Source organism: Chroicocephalus ridibundus, chromosome 4 (assembly GCF_963924245.1).
Source record: "Chroicocephalus ridibundus chromosome 4, bChrRid1.1, whole genome shotgun sequence".
Lineage (NCBI taxonomy): Eukaryota > Metazoa > Chordata > Aves > Charadriiformes > Laridae > Chroicocephalus > Chroicocephalus ridibundus.
In genome coordinates this window covers 44332778-44352005 of record NC_086287.1, presented here as the reverse complement: position 1 = coordinate 44352005, position 19228 = coordinate 44332778, and the positions used below count along the sequence as shown (strand labels likewise).

General features: G+C 41.0%; 1 protein-coding gene across 1 annotated transcript in view; it reads right to left on the bottom strand.

The window, feature by feature from the left end:
• Positions 1-19228, bottom strand: part of LOC134514320 (cytosolic phospholipase A2 epsilon-like) — a 36080-nt gene that overhangs the window by 4256 nt on the left and 12596 nt on the right. The window contains exons 3-15 of the mRNA XM_063332001.1: positions 14475-14611; positions 11043-11174; positions 9830-9870; positions 9351-9393; positions 8533-8596; positions 7819-7982; positions 7452-7544; positions 6909-6946; positions 6100-6235; positions 4450-4586; positions 3780-4002; positions 3113-3227; positions 2431-2568 (exon numbers count right to left, since the gene is read on the bottom strand). Of these exons, the coding sequence (XP_063188071.1) occupies positions 2431-2568; positions 3113-3227; positions 3780-4002; positions 4450-4586; positions 6100-6235; positions 6909-6946; positions 7452-7544; positions 7819-7982; positions 8533-8596; positions 9351-9393; positions 9830-9870; positions 11043-11174; positions 14475-14611 (1461 nt within the window). The remainder of the gene's footprint in view (positions 1-2430; positions 2569-3112; positions 3228-3779; positions 4003-4449; positions 4587-6099; positions 6236-6908; positions 6947-7451; positions 7545-7818; positions 7983-8532; positions 8597-9350; positions 9394-9829; positions 9871-11042; positions 11175-14474; positions 14612-19228) is intronic.

The following is a 19228-nucleotide window of genomic DNA, read 5'->3' as shown; positions in this document are numbered from 1 at the left end:
ACAGCCTTTCTTCCACTTTTGCGCTCCCACTTAAAAGGATGTCTAAAAATGTCTCCCTGGTGCAGAAATCTCCAGAAGATCCTTGGATCTTGAAAAGCATTTCATCTTCCACAGCTTTGCTGCAGGCCCTGAGAGGAACTCTGCCAGAGAAGGCAGTGCTGAGCTTTGCCTTGAAAATCTCTATGAGTGAAAGCTTTGCAAAAGTCTTACATCACAAAGGATGCAACTATTTGAACCGCACAATACAATATTAGGCATTCCATAAATTAGTAACAGAAATACAATTCCCTTTTGAACATGGCATGTTTGTGGAGTGGGACAAGAACCCAAGGGTATTCTGCTTCACTAGAAATCCCCATAAGAATGGGACTCGCTTGAGAAACATTAGAAATACGTGAAATCAAATAGGGGCTCTCTGGCTCTACGCTTAACTCGCAACCTTCCATCAACACAATCTCATCTTCCTGCAGGTTGAGAAGCTTCTGTCCAGGCCTGCTGTGAGAAGGCAGCTCCTCTCTTTTCTCCTGTCTTTACGTGGTGCCTTCTCACTCCATAACATTCCCGGCTCCCCAGGCCCCAGGACTTACACACTACTTGTGCATTTTAGTATCTTCCAAACACTGTTGTCCCCCCAGAACCTGGTTGTAATGGCATAGCAATGTTTCCCTGACCTCTTGCACTGAATTTTCACAGTAACTATATTTGCTGAAGTAAGAACTATGAGAAGAGACTGTATCTTTTACTAGGCTGACAGAGTTTAAAATAGCAGACAAGCTTTCATACATCCCAGCCTTTCTTTTGGAAACCTGAGTGTCTTATATCCTCATAAGCTCATCCAATTTTTCCAGCTTTAGCCATTGCTCTTATAAAAGGCCTTACATCTTCCTGCAAATGACACCTTGCTTTTATCCTTAAACTATCACGCTGGAACTAACAGTACATTACAATTGCAACCCAAGAGGGCATTAGCTGTTGTATCACTAGATGGCAACATTGCTTTAACTCTCCACTCTATTATTCCTCAAGATACACCTATTTTGTCTGTGGGGTCACCAGCCTAATTCAGGTGCTGAGGGTGAGAACACAAGAGCTCAGCCCAGACTGGATGTGCTGGGTGTGCTTGCTACCTGGCCACCTCATGTCTGACCACACCACTGTCGTTGCGAAGCTGCAACAGAGGCACAACGTTCTCAGAAGGTGGCTCTGAGTCCCACCTAGCTCTACAATCTGCCTCCTACCTCTGGCGATCAGCACAGAGTGCTTCATGGAAGAATACAAGAAAATGGAAAGTATGATGGGATCTCTTCTCCAGTGTACTCTCCAGCAGCTCAAGGTTCTGGATTTAGTACTTCTAGTGCTAGTGTCTGCATCTGAACTACCATGTCGGACTACCTTCCATGAATTTGTCCTCCCCTTTTCAGACCTATTTATACTCTTGGATCCTGTGTTATCTTCTGAGTCTTCTCCCTCAGCCACCTCTTTTCTCAAGTTCATGACATCACTAAAAGCTCTAAGCATAGCCATTAAAGCTCTGAGATTTAGTGGCTGCGTGGCTAAGCACAATCTTCTGTTCCTCATGCCCAGCTATTTTCTCATTATTCTACCAATATGACTCTGGATTCCTCCTGCATCATACATTGAGGTGCACAACTTCACCGCACACCAAATAAGAAATACCACATGGTGTTGCTGAGTGTATGGATTTTTCACTTCATAAATAAACCCTTTCTTACTAGTATCCTTGGTGCCCTGTTGTATGTTGTGCTTATTTACATGTAACACATCTGTTGTTCAGGGTTTAAGAATAGATGGACTCTTCTGCAGACAACTTCATACAGAGAACCAGTGTACAAAGGGGTGTGGGAGAGTTCTAGCTTTGTGCAAAATTAAAACAGTTGCATAAAATCTGCAAAACTCTCTGTCGTGCATTACTGGAAGCTACCAACTTTACTGAAATAAGGATGACAAAACTCACTGATATAATCATGCTAGCAAAATTACAAAGGATTTAGAATACTAAAATTGCAAAAATATCAGTAACAGTTCAAAAAACACTCAAAATTGCATATTTAATAACAAACTCTGTAACAGCATTGCTTTTTGTTATAAAATCATGCCATTCATAGACAAATTTGGTTTTAAGATTCTGGTTTCACAGTACAAATATTTTCCATGTGGAATTCTGCTGCTGATCAGTTCAAAACCTCTTTAAACAGCCCTGAAACTTCAGGCATGAGAGTCACCATTCAAGACAAAAGCAGCAGTAAACAGCAAATAGGAACTGAGCTAGAGGTGAGAACAACATGTCGTATACTTTGCTTCAGTCCTGCATGTTGTGCAGGGCACTGGTTGCAATATGCAGGGTCTGCATTATATTAAAAATAAAGTAGATTTTGAAGCAATTCAAATTTTCATAATGGAGCACATCACCTTTCATGAAACAGATGCGGGATTCAGGAAGCTTCTTCATCAGGCGACCCATGAAGAACTCGCTGCCAAAATCCTCCGCACGAATGAAGGCGCCGTATTTTAAGAACCCGACCTCATAAGGGGTGAACTCCACCCATTCTGCAGAGGCACAAAAAGAACTTTTAGATCTTCTTCCTACCACTATCTCCCTGCAAGAAGGGCTCTGAAATGACAAGGAAGCAGCTGCAGGACAAACTCTATCAGCAGGATGATCACCGACAAACCTTCCTCAGGGTAAGGAGTTGTCATTCAGCTGGTTTCAGCCCCTCACTCAGTAACATTTCCCAAACTTGTTCATTCAAAACTTTCCAACGAGTCTCTCCAGACAGGACATAAGTGAAGTTTATACCCAAAGGGGTCAGCCTAAGTTACCCCACATGGGGAGCGAAGGCTTTGACTTGAGAGTACCCTGGTCCTTAAGCACCTTCCCCAGTTTTCTCCTGACCCAGAGGAGATGAGTTCCTCCCAAAGCTTAGGCACAAAGTCTAGAAATGGAAAAGCAAGAGGAAGTTAAGGAGGAAAAGGAACTGGTTTATGAATGCTACAGTTCAGCAGTGCAAGGGCTTGCAGGACAAGCAGTAATTGATAATACAGATCATTTGAAAATGAACCAAGTCCAGATATCGTTCAGTTTTGCCATCACCTTTGAACTCTGAAAGGCTGTAGTCTTCTTTGATGTTAAGGACCATGTAGATAGGTAGGGGATTCTGACCCTGATTCAATGCTTGTCGCTCATCTGAGAGTTTGTGGTTATTTTTCTGTGAATTGACCAGAAACAGAAAGAGCAAAACCAAGGTTTGACATGGCGTATGGGTCTGCAAGATTACAGCAACATAAATACCCATTGCCATCTTAATTTTCCTATTCTCTCCACTCATTTTATGTCCAGACATTTTTTTAACCAAGGCGTGATCTAAACTTCTACATATCCACATAAGCTTGTTTAATTACAGGTGAGCCGTAGGACATTTTGTGGTACAAATGGTCTCTCATGCTTCCCAGTAAATTCTTCCCAGTAAACTTTACATGGATTATTTAAGTTCTCACAGGGAGGAACAGAGGAAAAGAAACCAAAAGCAGGACTCTGTTGTTAGGTGCTCAGGTACTCATACTGGTAGCAGGAGACATAGGTTTTCTGCTCTACAGAATACACCCTTGGCTGCTAATTATGTGTTGAGAGATATGTGGGGACAAATCCCCTTTATTAGTCAGCAGAAATCATCTGCTAGATAATGCTGGCATACTCTCAGGCTAGCATCTCTCCATATAACAGTATTCAATAGCTGTTAGAGAAAATACAGACATGCTACCCCATCGCTTAATGCTTTTTCCAGCAGAAGACTCCAAAAATCAATGCTAGAGATCTGGTATCCCTCTTGCTTCCGCAGTTTTAGCTCCTTGTCATAGTACTTCAAGCTCTCCAGGGAAAAACAGCTTAGCTTGCATTTGGTCATATGTCTGCGGACTTCACGAATCAGTCTGGACAGATCGTTGTGTGACCACTCAGCATTCTGGTACAAATGCGACAAGGCCCTGGGGAAAAGAAAGAAAGAACGTTGTCATATGCTCCAAGCTCTTTCACTTTTTAGACTTGGATTTGAGGACCCCATCAAATGAACTAGCTGAGGTTCTTTAAAAACATCTTGGGGGCTCAGTTTATTATTGAAGAGAAAAGATTTTTGATTTAGAGGACGCTCCCCCACCAGATCACTAGTGAAACCTGAGGACTTGCAAAAAGCCCCTCCGTGCTATGTAGGTTTATGCACAAGGCTGTGATTCGCGCCAGGGTTACTCACTGGGAAAGATCCTAGAGATGAAATAAAGGGTCGAGGAAAATGTTGTACCACGTAAGCAGTGCTTAGGCCATATTCTGGCTCGAGACTGAAGTAGTACACCTTCCTTTACCAAAACGAAGGATAAATCTCTCACAGAGCAGACTATAGAGCTGACAAATGATGTCTTTGTTCAGGATCTCCTTACCATGTTGAACCAGATGACCCAGTAATGTATGAAATAGCATCTAAGAGGCCCAGCTTCTGAAGACCCAAGAGGTTGCCTAACAGAGATGTCAGTGCCCGGGTGCCACCTCCTGTTGTCATCACTGCTACAACTGGTACCTGTTTAGACATCAACACAGCACTGGTGAGCAACAACTTAGTTTACCAGCACATGTGATCAGAGTTGAGTGAATTGCAGCATTTCTGTCCCACAAGAAATTCCAATATGTCACCGTTTCCCCAAGCAGGGGAGAAAAGAAAACGTGATAATTTGTACATAAAAAAAAATAAATAAAAAAAAATTTGGTAATTAGCTAATTTTGACTTTTTTAATGGAAATCAGTCAATTTTGATTCTAAATTGTTACATGCTGGCTTACCAAAACAGCCCAAAACTTGTTGTTTCAAGGCATTTCAACATTAGACTGCATTTTCCTTAGCAGTACCTTATCTCATGAGAGCTCTATTTTGAGAACAGGCAGAACTCATCCTCTCTTATAAGTCAACTATAATGACTAGATTACATTTCCTATAAAATACCTGGAGTATATAATTGCAGTGATGAACCACGAAGCCTAATGGCATGGAAATATAAATTGTGCTACAGGGAGACAAATTCCTCCAAGAAGCCCACTGAGAGAAGAGGAGCCAAATGACATTTCCCACACACATTTCCAGGTAATTGCATCAAGGAAACACTCGGCAGTGACCTGATTCAAATCAAGCATTTCAGGTCAAAGCAAAGTATTCGGATTTGGGTTTACCTGACTATGCTAAAACATTCTCTTGTTGGAAAATTTGAAATTAGTAGTTAGAAGTACTTGCCCCCCAGAATTCTTATACTTAAGAAATTGCTTTTTTTCCCACTGCAACTAGTATGGTAATGAGAAATAATAGACTAAGGCGATCAGTTTGTGAGCAGGAACATCATTTATAGCACCCAAAGCCATTCTGTCATACAATGTTTAATATGCTTTTGGTCCAGCTGTCCTGGACAAGGGGAAAAGCACCGGTGAAAAAAAAAGCCTCTCAAAATGAAAACTTCTTCATTTCTGAAGTGTCTGATCACAGACCATGTTCCCTCCCTAAAGCACCAACCATCCCCATGCCAGCATGGGCATCAACAAATACAAACCCTAACTCGCTCAGGCAGATGAGAGAAAGATGTTGAATGTCTTTGTGTTGTTAGAGTGACAATACAGCTGAGATGACGAGCACCAGAGGAGACAGTCTGTGATAAGAAACATCCTCATCAGTCAGTGTTATGTGTCACTTTAACTATTAGATTTTCCCCCTCCAAAATCCAATAACAAAAAGTCCTTATGGAGCGTTGGTGACTGAATGCTCACCTAAGAGAGTAGGACTATCCAGGTCTATAACTCACAGATGAAAAAGAAATAAGGCAGGGAAAAAATACTGATATAGGGCATTCCGTTTGTTTTCTGAACAACCATGTGTAGCAAGTGGGTTTGATACTCCCCATGCTTTCACACTGTTTCATCTAAACATTTCTCCATGCTTTACATGTGGCACTGTATACATCAGGGCTGGTTAAAGAAGAATATGTGAATGGCTACAAGCAAAACACATTCCTGTTACACAGCACAGTCCAGTCCCTATGGCGCTCCCCATACCTCATGGTCTTGTAGGTCTTGCTCTAAATGAAGTGCTTTTTTCAGAACAGAAGCCACAAACTTCCTCCGTTTCTGTAGGAAATTTTTCTCCTCCATACACAGATCAAACTCCAAGCGAACATCTAAGTTTCTTGACCTCAAACAAAGTCCAGGATTAAATAGGATGTACATGATCACTAATTAATGTCTGGACCCATGCTTACAAGTTACAAACTCTACTATTAGGCTTAGAAAAGCTGCTATTGCAGCCCCACAAAGGGACATCAATCACAGACAGTATAGACAAGGTAGGGAAAAGGCTGAAAAAGTTAAAAGTTGTAAAATCTTACAGAAAAAAAAAAAAAACCAAAAAACCCAGAAATATTGCTTATTGCTACACTGATTTTCAAGAAGTGTCTAACAAGAATACTGCAACCCATATACAGATACTATAAACAGTGGAATATTTAGGATCTGTTGCCTGAAAACCTCCAGGTTTTATAAATAAAAATATTCTGGATTCTTTACAAGTAAGGAAAGTGAGGTATAAACACATGTTTTTCTAAAGTCATAGATCCATGGATTTTTCAGCCAGAAAAGATTATTCTCGCATCCAAACTGAACTCCTGCATAGTAACATGACAGGAAATTTCACCCAGCATGGTTAACAACATTCATCTTCTGGACATGGGTAACTAACACAGTGTAAATATAGTCATTGACTAAATACTAAATACTTTCTCCCTTAGTTACAGAAAAAGGTAAGGAGGCAAAAAAGCTGGGTAGCATCTTTTTTTCACAACAACAAACCCAAAGACAGGATTTCTTACCAGTCATTTGACTTCACATGTAAATTGATGGTTTCATCCTAGAAAAAAAACACAATATAAGCACTGGAGATAATTTTATGTGCTTTCCTTTCAGTCAGCTTTGAAGCCCTTCACTTTTTCTAAGAGCTGTGTTGGAGCCACAAAGCCATATCAATCAGAAAATCCATCTGATTTTAAAAACCTCTCCAAGTCCGTTTTATTTTCTTTAAATTGTTTTATACTAAAGATACACAGACCAGTCCACAGCAAAAACCAGCACGAGCTCTGCCAGTGTGCCCTGTATTGCCTCATCATTTGATTTTCTCTGACCTACATTAGTCCACCAGCTGGTCACAGGAATCCCCCTCTCAAACGTTTGGCTGTGGCTTTTGTTCTACTCAGTTCATATGAAAATGTACAGGTCCATAACCCTCTGTGTCAGGAATGTAAGGGCGTTAGCAGTTATATATCTAAATCCCTACTTCACACTGATCTAATTAACTCAGGCTTGTTGATCTTTGGTCCATAGCTCCACACTTATTCTAAAAAGTTGGTATCAGTCACCTTTGCTACTGTTACTGTCTCCTTGAAGGGAAATGAATCCAGAGGAATAACGAGGGATGCATGGCAGTCTTTTTTACCTTCACCTGAGGTACACTGAAAAATAAATTATAATGTAGAAAAGTATTTAATGTATACACCACAAAACAGCACCTACTGGCACCAACTCATTTTTTCAAATGGGGTCACCATCCAGCAGTTTCCAAGTTGGCATCTAATATTTAGGCATCTTAGGGGGAAGCGTGCTCTTCAAGAGCAGAAGATCACAAAGGATAGCTTTTAATTAAAAATACAAATTCTTTCAATTTGCCACAATCAAGTATGGAAAACAATAAATTTACTTTACTTACTCAAACTAATGATCACGTACCGAGCAGAAATGAGGCTTCTTCTCCGCTAGAGCCACACACAGGTCTGACAGGCTGTACTTGATGTAATGGAAGTCCAGGGGTTCCATGGGTCGCCAGGAGGAGCCCAGCGACAGGGTCTGGCTCTCCTCGTAAGATCCTTTCACTGAAAATAAGAAGTCCTTTTCTAAAAATAATAAAAAAAAAAGATGAAAAGCATAAGAGAAGTTAATTAGTATGATCTCGGAAATAGAACATAAAATGATCACTCAGAAGTTGTCATTTTAATATACAAAACCTTCAACAATGCTTAAAAGCTCCCATACTCCATTTATCCAACCAGGGATCATTACAGGAAGAATGAAAAAAAAGGAAAAAAAAACCAAACCAAAGAGCTTAAAAAACCGCAGTAGCTGTTTTAAAAACCCAGACATACAGGCAAATGGGGCAAAATGTGAATTATTGAGATAGAAATATATATTTTACAGCACTAATAAGATTTGTTATCACTCTAACCATTCGCTCCAGTTTCAAAGTTTAGTTTTTATAGTTAGTTAGCATAGGCACACTAGAATTATTGGATCTATGATCCTGTATGTACTCCTAAGCATCCAATTCACGTGCTCTGATTGTAAGAACAAAGTAAGAGAATTACGAGGTGAGAAAATGACCAAAAAATTAGAAATTTTCTGTTTACCATAAAATAAGATTTTTTTGTTTCCAGTTTAAAGTCTAACCTGAAGGTTCTTTCTTTGTCCATCTATTGTCCACCAGGACTTCCAAGCAGGAAATTTCACGAGACTGTAGCAGGGATGAACAATGAGAGAATTAAGTGTCCAAAACATGCCATATCTGAACCACTTCACTGCTACCTATCTCTGGACACCTGGGTCCCTGGGGTCTGGAAAACTGCCCACCCTGTGCTTGTTAGGGTAATAAGAGAAAGATCTTGGCACACTGAAGATGTTCCAGATTTCAGCTGAAAGAAAAAATGGCTGTGGTGCTGTGGTCCACCCATGGAGATGAGGCTTGGGAGGGAGGGGGAATAGCAAGGGAGGAAATGGAATTGTGTTGAGACCTCCAGAGGGTAGACTGAGGGGTCAGCCAAATCACAGGGCTGTCCTCACAGCCCTGCTTTGGTGAAGTTGGACACCTCCTCTAAATAGTGAGTTAGGGGCAGTCAAGAAAGCAACTTCCGTGTCATCCTATGGAGGTGGGAAAAACAGGATGGCCATGAGGGGCGCCCAAGAGAAGTTCCCAGAGGGAAGGACACAGAGGCAGTAAGTCAATGAAAGAGCACTTCAGGCTTTTTCAAGAGGCTTGCTATCAGCTGCTGGTGGTGGACAGGTCTCTGGGTATCCTCAATGACTGTGTTCACTCTTCCCTAATACATCCTCCCACAGGGAGCAGCATAACAGCATGGCTGCCAGTGTTTGGCCCCCCGTCTCCCTCCCCTTCAGCCCTGCCTGCAGCGAGGTGTGGGGGCACCTGGCAGATTCACCACTCCCATCGCTAGCATGAGAATTAACATAGAAGAGAAATAATTTAAAATTACCACTAGTACACCATTAGTGACAAGCTTTTCAGGAGGGACTGGACTGAAAGAGAGGGGAAAAAAAAGCAATCAGAATGAATATGACCTAAATATGTCCTTAAATTAATGTCAAGGAATAACACTTTCCTTAAAGGTTGCCTTGTTGAGCATAGTCTCAAATATGTCACTGATTTTCAGTTTTGGGAGACATCTGAAACGTGTCTTCCTTATTTTTTTAATGATAATGGTAAACAATAGTAGTAATAAGCACAGTGGCTGCAGTTCTTACTATCCTTCTCTCTCTTCCAGCAAATAATGGGATAAATTAGTATCCAGGATGATTCTTGGTAGATTTTAGCCAATATGCAACTAACTTGATAAATACCAGCTGTTGCTGTGATGTTGAGCATTTTAAGCTTTATTATACTCAATGATAGTATGTGTTTAACTGCTTATTTTTGCAAAGTACAGTTCTTGGGTCCTGTATGGGTTTTACTCACATGCTCTCTGATGCAAACTCAACCTCCAGTGACTCTTGTGTCTGTAAAAGATTAATTCATTATAAGCACTTGAATTAATTTTCTTTCTCACTGGCTATGGCTGTCTATGATTATTCTGGCTCCTGAAATGGCTCTTAAAACCAAATTTCCCTCCTGCTCTAGGGTATGCTCAGCTGAGTGAAAGCAACCAAGTTAGAGGGATTTTGGAAAGTATTCTCCCTCCTTCGTTAACCATCAGTCCCCAGGCTCACTGCACTCGTGCATTTGGTGGTGAGGCAGAGTAAAATGGTCACACAGGCAATCCCCAGTTCTATGCCTGCAAGAACTGTTGGCTTAAAACTGTTTAAAGCCTGATTTTTTATGGGTAATATGGGTTTAAAGTCTGATTTTTTATGGGTAATTATTGTAAGACTGATACTGTTGTCTAGCAGAAGGAATTCTCCATTCTTCTGATCAAAAGGACTGCTATATCACGGACAATACAATGACCAGTCACCAGACAAGTTAATATAGACTGCTTGCTGGTATCACCATAGACCTGAACACTGATACGTATCCTATAAGAAAAGTCAGTGAAAAAGAGCATATCTATAAAAGTATCTAAATTGGACACCCGTATCCCATGCTAAAGTCATCATGTATACATTCAGGCACACTGAAGTAATGAGATAGTTACAGCAATTTGCCATCAACGGGTTTTAGCACCTCAGCATGGATCTTTGTGTTATTTTCAGTTATACACAAAAGAATTACAGGGCAGAGCATCAGTTCTTAAGTGAATACTCCAACGTCTGTGCCTGAATTTGCCCAAACTCACAAGTGCTGGTCCCAGGAAAAGAAATTCTAACGGAGAAACTTCGTGTAATGGCAATGAAGTCATTTACCTCCAACAAAACGTATTTGAGCAACAGAATAAAGAAAGAGAAGGCGGGGGGGGAGGGGGCAGGGAGAAGAAAGGAAAAAATAAAGAGAACTCTGGCATCAGAAAAACCCTGCTAAGAGATTTGAGGAGCTAGTAAAAACCTTCAGAATTATGTCCAAGGTAGGGAGGTAAACATTTCCCACTTTGATGGAAGGTGTTTCAAAGCATACACGAAGTGCAAACCAATAGGAAATAAACCCTCCCACCTACAGTTGCTTAGCAGGAAGTTATTTAGGAGGTAATACCAAAAATGTATTTCCTTCCTGTGGCCAAGGCAGTTTTATTCCTCACCTTTGGATTTAGCTGAAAAGTCAAGCGAACAGTTTCTCCAAGCTGGATTTTAGCAACATCAAAGAGGACACTGAAGAGGAGGTCATCTTTAGTGATTGCATTTTCATCGTAGATTTTCAACTCAAGAATATTCTGTGAACAGAGGCTTAGTAAGATCTTTGTCCTGAGACCTTACGGAGGCACAAGATGATGTGCTCAGCATGTTAAGGAAGACGGAGAAAGGAAGGGGAGAAGTGAGGGAGCATGCACAACCTTTTCATCCACACAGAGCTAAAGAAAGATATTCTGAACCTAACATAGTTGGGTTTATTGCTGATTTTCCCCTGTGGAGTAATTTAAATGACAAAGGCTAGTAGAATCATTGAATACGTAGCTCCCATATTGAAAAACACGTCTGACCTCTGATTTGGTTTGAGGTTACCGCTTTTTCATGAATTGTAGAAAATCATCTAGTGGTTAGAACTTTATTGCTATTGGTGAAAAAAAATTAAATCTTTGGATATAATCAGTGATTAAAATACGTTAAGGAAGCACTATCTAACTACTGTATGTTTGCATAATTATATCCTGTAAATTATTAAACATACCACATGGAAATAATTGCCATGGAATCTACAGAAACTATGTTTTTGTTAAACTGGTGACAAAATGCACAGAAAGCAGCAGAACGAAGGCCTATTTTGATTGAATTATATCCTACACCTCTCAGTCTCCTCTTCCTTCCTCCCACTGCACAGATCTCCTCCTCTCCCTCCTCTGTCACCTGCCTGCTTGGATGGACAGGAGGGGTAACAGCCCCTGCTCTGCCTGGTTGGTAGCTGCACGTGGGCTGGCTCAGAGGTGCCTCCCAGAATGCCAAGCAAATTAACATTAATGGCTGTTTTCTCAGTGGGGAAATAATTCAGGCCTCTCTCCATATATTGAGCAGATCATTTTCATGTAAATTACAGGGACCTCCTATCTCAGAGATTCTCACTTATCCATGAGAGTTAACTGTTAACAGAGAAACTTGCTAAGAAGTCTGATGCTTATTAAAGACACACAAAGAGGCACGTGGTCTTACACACAAACACGTGCACAAAAAAGAGTGAGCACATGATATTTGATGCCTTAAAAGTTCATAATGAATCACAGGAAGGTCCATAACTAAATCTGATAAGTGACTGAATATACAAATATATCGAAAGGAAGATGATCCAGAATTCAAATATTCAATTTTGACATCTACCATTTCTGTAAGAAATCAGCAAGTGAGAGATAGCATTCTGTAGTGTGTGAACTTGAGTTTGCGGTTTGCTGTCAGAAGACACAAAGGCTGCTGCCCTTTAAGGCCATATATGTAAATGCGTCACACTGTGCTTCAGACATAAAATCAATTCTGTGTGGGGCTGACAGGGTCAGCAGTGGGTTCCTGCCCGCCAACACTTGCTAAAAGAAACATGCCAACAAGAGACAGAGAGAAGCAGCCACAGCAGCTTGGCTTACAGGCCAGCTGTAAATAGCCTGTGAAGGATTATGGAAGATGACGGAGGGGACATGCTTAAAAGCAATAGCTTGCAGGTTGTAGAAGGCAGGCTTCACTGAAGAGCAGATCAGTTTTCCTAGCTGTGATACTACAACAGACTGTCCCTATTTGACAAAAATGGCTGACTTATTCTCTTAGTGACCGACTGATTTGAAGTCCCTCAGTTACTCGCAGCTAGCCAGAAGGGGCATGCACAAGGTGCTGGCTGGTTAAGGGAGATCCCCAGCTGCACTCTGGGATGCTGTGTGGGAAGCAGCCGGTGCTCTCTGGGCAGTTCACCATCTCTATCTGCTCCTGACAGAGGATATGAGAGCAGCATTGCTGGGGTGGCCCTCCTGCAGCCAGGGGAGCACCACCCTCAGCACCAGCCGGGAAGACCTTCTTTGACGACTGTGCTCTGTCAGACATTCATCAAAACAGATGTCCTTCGGTAAACGCTCCCGTTCCTGATGGGGACCAGCCCAACATACTCAAAGATGTTTTTCTCTTCCACAGTGATAGTGTATTACATGACTTTTACCGAGCTCTGACTCCCGTGATTTAGGAAGATGAATACCTCAATGATGCACGAGATGGGTGAGAAGAAAATAATCAGGCCAGCAGACTCTGGCTCTGCTCAGAGTGTAATGAGCAGAGCGATTGCAGTGTATGCAGGGAAACCTGTGAGAGCCTAAACTTAGTCTGTTGAGCCCAGACAGCAACGAGGCAGCAGTGACAGACATACCACAGCACTTTTGTTGTCCCAGATCCCCAGGATAGATTTTGAGCAGCCCACACTGAAACCACAGTGACTACCACAGTGCTGCCGTTGCCACACACAGAAAATGATTGGAGATAATGCCACATGTCTTGTCTCCTGCAGCAAACTTACTGCAAAGTGAACATAAGGTGTTCCTAACTACTACTCCATGAAGGACTAGTTCAAGTAGCTTCCTGTGGCCAAGATATTTTTTTCAGCTGTTACGTGTGGTATTGCAGTTTTGAAAGACCTGTCAGCCACAAACCATTGCAAGGAGCAGGTGTTCTGGTGCAAGAGTTGCAGATCTGTGGGTGTTTGTTCCCATGCTGCAATGTCTGTCCCTTGCCTCTGTGGAAGGAAGCCTGAGAACTTATATCATGGGCAACTTGTGCAAAGGGAAGAGGGATTGTTCACTGGAGACCCTGTGGTGTAGCAACACTTTGAGCTGTTCTGAATGCTCTTTTGTAGGAGTTTATTGATGCTGAAGAGAGCCAGGGGACTGGCCTGATGATTTGGCACTTGGCAAAAGTGCTCTTGTCCTGCTCTACCACCAGCACTGGGACAAGAAGGGTGCAAGTTGTAAAGCAGAGTTTGATTGCCCCATGTGAAGTAAGCTTGGCGTACTTGGTCTATCACTAATCTTTGTGGACTACTAGACTCTGATGTTGATGCTGGTTTTTTGGAGGGAGTGGATAACTTGCAAATCTTCTTAAACTCTAACATTTATCATTATGGTAAAAGCTCACCTGGTCATCTTTTGCAAAATTTAACTGTTGTTTTGTGATTTATTTTTTATTGCAAATCATTCTAAAGGAACAGTAAAAAAGTACAGCACTGTGATGCTTCCACTACTTAGCTCATACATGTCTTTTATGCTGTTCAATTTACTCTGAAATTCCCACCTTTACTCTTGAAAATCAGTGATTTAAAAAAAAAAAAAAAAAAAAGTGAAAAGTGATAGAACATTATATGAATAGCTGTGAAATATCTTGGCTATCCTCTATATATTAGAAAATAAAATTTAATTTTGCTGCTGCATGCTACTCCACATCCCCTTACCCATATCCTTGCAGCCTCTCATGCATATTTATTTTTATGGTACCCTTCATACCAATCACACAATGAGATCTCTGCCCCAAAAGAAAAATAAATGCACTCTGCATCTTACTTTTACTTGGCTCTGGATCCTGAAGCAAAATGTTTCATTCCACACTGGATCTTTGCAGTTCTTGACAGTTTTGGTCCGGACAGTCTCAGGGGAAGCAGTAGGCAAGGAAAGGCTCACATAGCAATCAGTTTGACTAACTGTATTTGAAAAGACATATTGTAACTAACAAATTACTATAAATATAATAGAACATAGCCTTATAGCACTGTATAGACAGCAACCTGCAAAAAGGAGATATCGTTTCTATTACTTTTCTTAGAGGTCCTTATTCAATAGCCCTCACTACTATTTATTCCCTCCTGCAGGTGGGAGCTCTGGTCATTAACAGAGATTCAAAGAAGCTACTGCAATAAAGGCAGCTGGTAAGAAAAAAGTACGCAGAGCTAGTTTTACTTAACAAAACCCATTATTGCCATGTCCCCTGTTTGTTGCAAATCAACATATTTCTGCAATGGAAAAGAAAAAGTTTTACATTTTCAAGAGAACTTTTTAAAAGGGTAAAATACTTATTTAACTCTTTGAGCATTTAGACAGGGGTCTAACTTTGTCCTTTGCTCTTGAGAGGGGAACAGAAGAGCTAAAGAGGGTCTGGGTATGAAGGATCTTCCCCTCTGGTCTGCCGCCCCCACATAGCTGTACCCCAGCCCACGTAAGGAGCCAACTCTGTCACCCAACATCTGATCACATTCCTCCACCACCAACAAATATGCAAAAATAGCAATGCACTTCTATCTTACTGATTTAAACTCTGAGCCTTGATAGCAAAGAAACCTCTGGTTTCTTAGAAAGGTGTTACTTTAATGTAGGTTTGAATACATGGTTGCACGGTTATGTGCAAGTATGGCATTAAACGTACAAATAAGGCATTAAACATACACAATACACAGAGGCTGCTTTGGGGTGGGCTCTCAGGAACCTCCCCCAGCTCCAGGCTGGGGCAAAGTGCCTGCCAACTGGGTGAGCAGAGCTATGCCAGGCACCTCTGCAGGGTGTTGACAAGTTGTCTCTTGGGGATTGCCAGAGGTTTCTGATGAGATGCAGGTTGCTTACTTGTATGTCTGTGCAGCTAACTTTCCTTTTGCATGCTAACCTGATCGATGTAGAGTATTTGGTGGTTAGCATTCTCTTTGATACTGCTAAAAAGATAATGGGTTTTTTAGGAGGGAGCAGGGCTGGGCATCTGCTCCTAAGTGCGTAAAAGAGCTGATGTCTCATGAACTTGTAGTGACCAACTGAGACCCTGAAAAGACAGTGAAGAGGGGTGGGACTCGGTCTCTCTACACTGTTGTTCACCCTTTCGAGCCCTCCCATTTGGAGCAAATCTGCTGTTCTTCAGTCCTGTAAACTCTTTGCACTTATTTTTAGACAATGGATTTTTTTTTTTGCCTACTGTGCAACTACAGATATCTCTAGTGTCTCCAGCTCTAAGAACTTGTTTTGTAATCACAGTAACAGGTCAGATTTGGGTGCAATAACAGCCAGTTTGGTACTGTGGGATACATGCTGAGAGGCAGCATGACCAGGTGGATAACCTGCTGGACAAGATCTCATGACATGTTGGCTCCAGTCCCAGCTCTGCTCCAGGCTGCTAAGTCACTCTGGGCAATTGCTCCCATTTAAATTTATCTTACTTCTCTATCTACATTTCCCCATCAATAAACAGTGATAACGATCCTTTCCTCTTTTGTAATTTGCTTTGACATCCCATGATTAAAAGCATTATACAAAAAAATAGCTTCTGTTATTAATATTTCCACATGACCCACAAGAAGAGAGTCCCTTATCAGTAATGAAGTTATTCTTTCTCTACCAGCCTCTTGGTTCTCATTCCATACTTTCTTTAAACTTGTGGTGTAACCCATGTGGCAATGAATAGGTGTTGCTTAAAGTAATTTGTGCAATCAGATTATGTATGATTTATATTTCAAGTCTTCTGATACTGTCTGAACATGAAACATCTTCCAGTTTTTCAGCATACATTTGATAGTTTCCCCATTACTGTCCGTAGCTGGGAAGAAATGACTTTAACATCACAAGTACAGATGTCTATAACTCTTGTAAGTAGTATTAGGATATTTTTAGACTTATTACTCCAATTTTAAAATGCAGAATATGTGCAATGTACCTGTAGATAACAATTTATTGGTAAAGGAGGTGAAAAAATAATTTCTTTAGCTCTCTCCCTGACAATATTTTCTACAATTCTTCCACTGATTTTTAATATTTGAAAAAAGATAACATTAACTTAGCATAGTTACTCCCTTGGATGGTGCCAGAGAAGGAGGTGAGAGTGAGAATAACTGTTTCTTCAGCAACCGCATCTGTCAGTTATGGACTACTGACATATGTGTTTTAGAGAATTTTTTCATTTATGGTATAGAATATCTCTTTGTTGTACATACTAGCTATGAATCCTGATTTAGAAGACAGGCATTCCATATTTTCAGAGTATCAAAGAAGCGCTAAACTTTTGACTTATAGTCTTGTATCTACATAGAGCTCTGTCGGGATCTCTGTTAAGTCCTTCATCCTCTCTGAACACAATGGACCTACAGCCAACTTGAGAAGTTAGTTCAGTCTTTAGCAAGGCTGTTCACTCTTAATAAGAGCAAAACCAAAGTCCCACAACCTGATGATCCACATGTAACATCAACTCAGTTAGAAACCAGCAAGACCTCAGTCTCAGCATAACCCAAGACAAGAATGCAGGTAGAGACAAAGATATTTGAATCTGAAAACAGGCGATTACAGCCAGGCCAGTGCATGAAGATTAACGATATATGCCCCAGAACTATAATGTTGCAGGACTTATCTGATAATTTATATATACAAAACAGATTTAGATAAATTTTGGACCAGATCCCAAACACACAATGTTCAATGTAAGTGCAGGTGATGAGATTTAGCACTGAGATCTCTTTGCGTACACTCCCAGCCCTAGACAGAAACAAGTGGATGCTCAGCGTCTTCCATGTTGCAGTTCTCTTCCACTCTTTTCCTCCCTCCACCATAAAAGGCTTTAACTGTTACCAGCTACTAAAATTAAACATGTCCTGATTGTAGAGGATTGCCTTAGACAGTTTGGCATATGAGAAAGAGCAGAAAGAATTGAGTTTGCTAACTCAATAACAAGAACCATCAGAGAGTGTCAAATAACATAGTAATAGTTATTTCTGTAATGTCCAAACGATTGACACAAAGAGGACAACGATCTGTTGCTCTGTGCGACCAGAAGGTAATAAACAAAGATAAATATTAGAAAAACTGTTCCAGCTCTGAGAGAGTTAGCTCTAGCAAGAGAGATTTCATAAATTTTCCAGGTAACTCATTTCAGATGGTATTAGTACCCAGACATGTATCAAAGAGTGGCAGACAAGGTAAACTTGATCCTGCTTCAGGAGAAGAGGTGAACCTACAAGGTGTCATATGGAATTGCTGCCATGTGATGCCCATGTTTATGCTGGAAGACAGTAAACAGGATAATCATGTCACGTCAATTATATTGCGTGGAAACCAATTAACCAGTCTCCCTGCCAGCCTTGACTGTCAGGGAAGGAAGCGATAGGACATCCCTATACTGTACACCAGCCCAAGAGATCAATTCCCAGATATGTGTGTGCTGTCTCCAAAACAACTCCAGACCTTCTTTGACGCGTATAAAGGAAGACTGTAAGTTCATTGGAAAAGTTGCCACCTCTTCTTTCCAAACATGTATGTGTCAAAGTAACAAGGCCTAAATCCGTACCTAGAGCCTCTGTGTACCATCCCACTGTAATCGTCAAAAGGAAACAATACAAAAGCAACACAATGTAATGCAGAGAAGCCCACAGACAGCTGTGCTACAACTTCTTGCATCCGCCCCAACTTCTCCATGAAGCAACAGGGGACAAATTATATTCCCTACGTGGCATTTTGTGTACGTGTAGCTGTTCTTGCAAGATTTGTACATGCTAACAGAGGCACAGATGTCACTAGATCACCCTTACATATGCTCTCTTTTGGCAAAGTGGGACTAGAAATCATGTATTTCCACAGGTACATCCATTTTTAGACCTTTCGTAAACATTGCCACTATTTCACTGTTCCTACTTTGAGTGTCAGCCAGTAGGAACCAAAAAGCGGTATATTTTTGGCCAAGAGGCATTATTAAGAGGTTAGACTTCCTTTGTTCCACCTCAGACCCTCTTGCAGTGATATGTGGTACAATCTCAAATCTATCACTGGAATATATTTTTTGAAGGTTCTTTCATTTCCATTTAAAAATAAACTAGCTGAAAATTACATCTTGGCCAGACATCAACACTGTTAATGCAGACACAGGGGCAGTCAGAACTGCTGTGCATCTGAAGAAACCATTACTAGAGGGAAACATCATGGAAACAGTCTTGGAAACAAGCTGCAAGCAGTACACAGGAGTACCTGGGATTTCAAAGGAAATGGGAGTGGGAACAAAATCAACACCTGAAGCAGCCGAACCAACAAATCAGCAATCACAAATTTTCTTTCTTCAGAAAGTGTTCCCAAGAATGTTATTCACTCAGTAAAGGAATAGAAACAAAAATGGTTTTAATGTTTAGCTAAAACTATTTCTTTTTCCTTAAACATCATTATTTTGACTCAGAAATGCCTCTGTCATGCTTTATAAAAACATGTAGTTATGGTACTTTTTCTAGTACTCTTCTCCAGGATTTTTCTGAAAAAGCAGGAACGAGACATCATAGGAGATGTAATTTGTGCAGGAACTGAGACTAAGC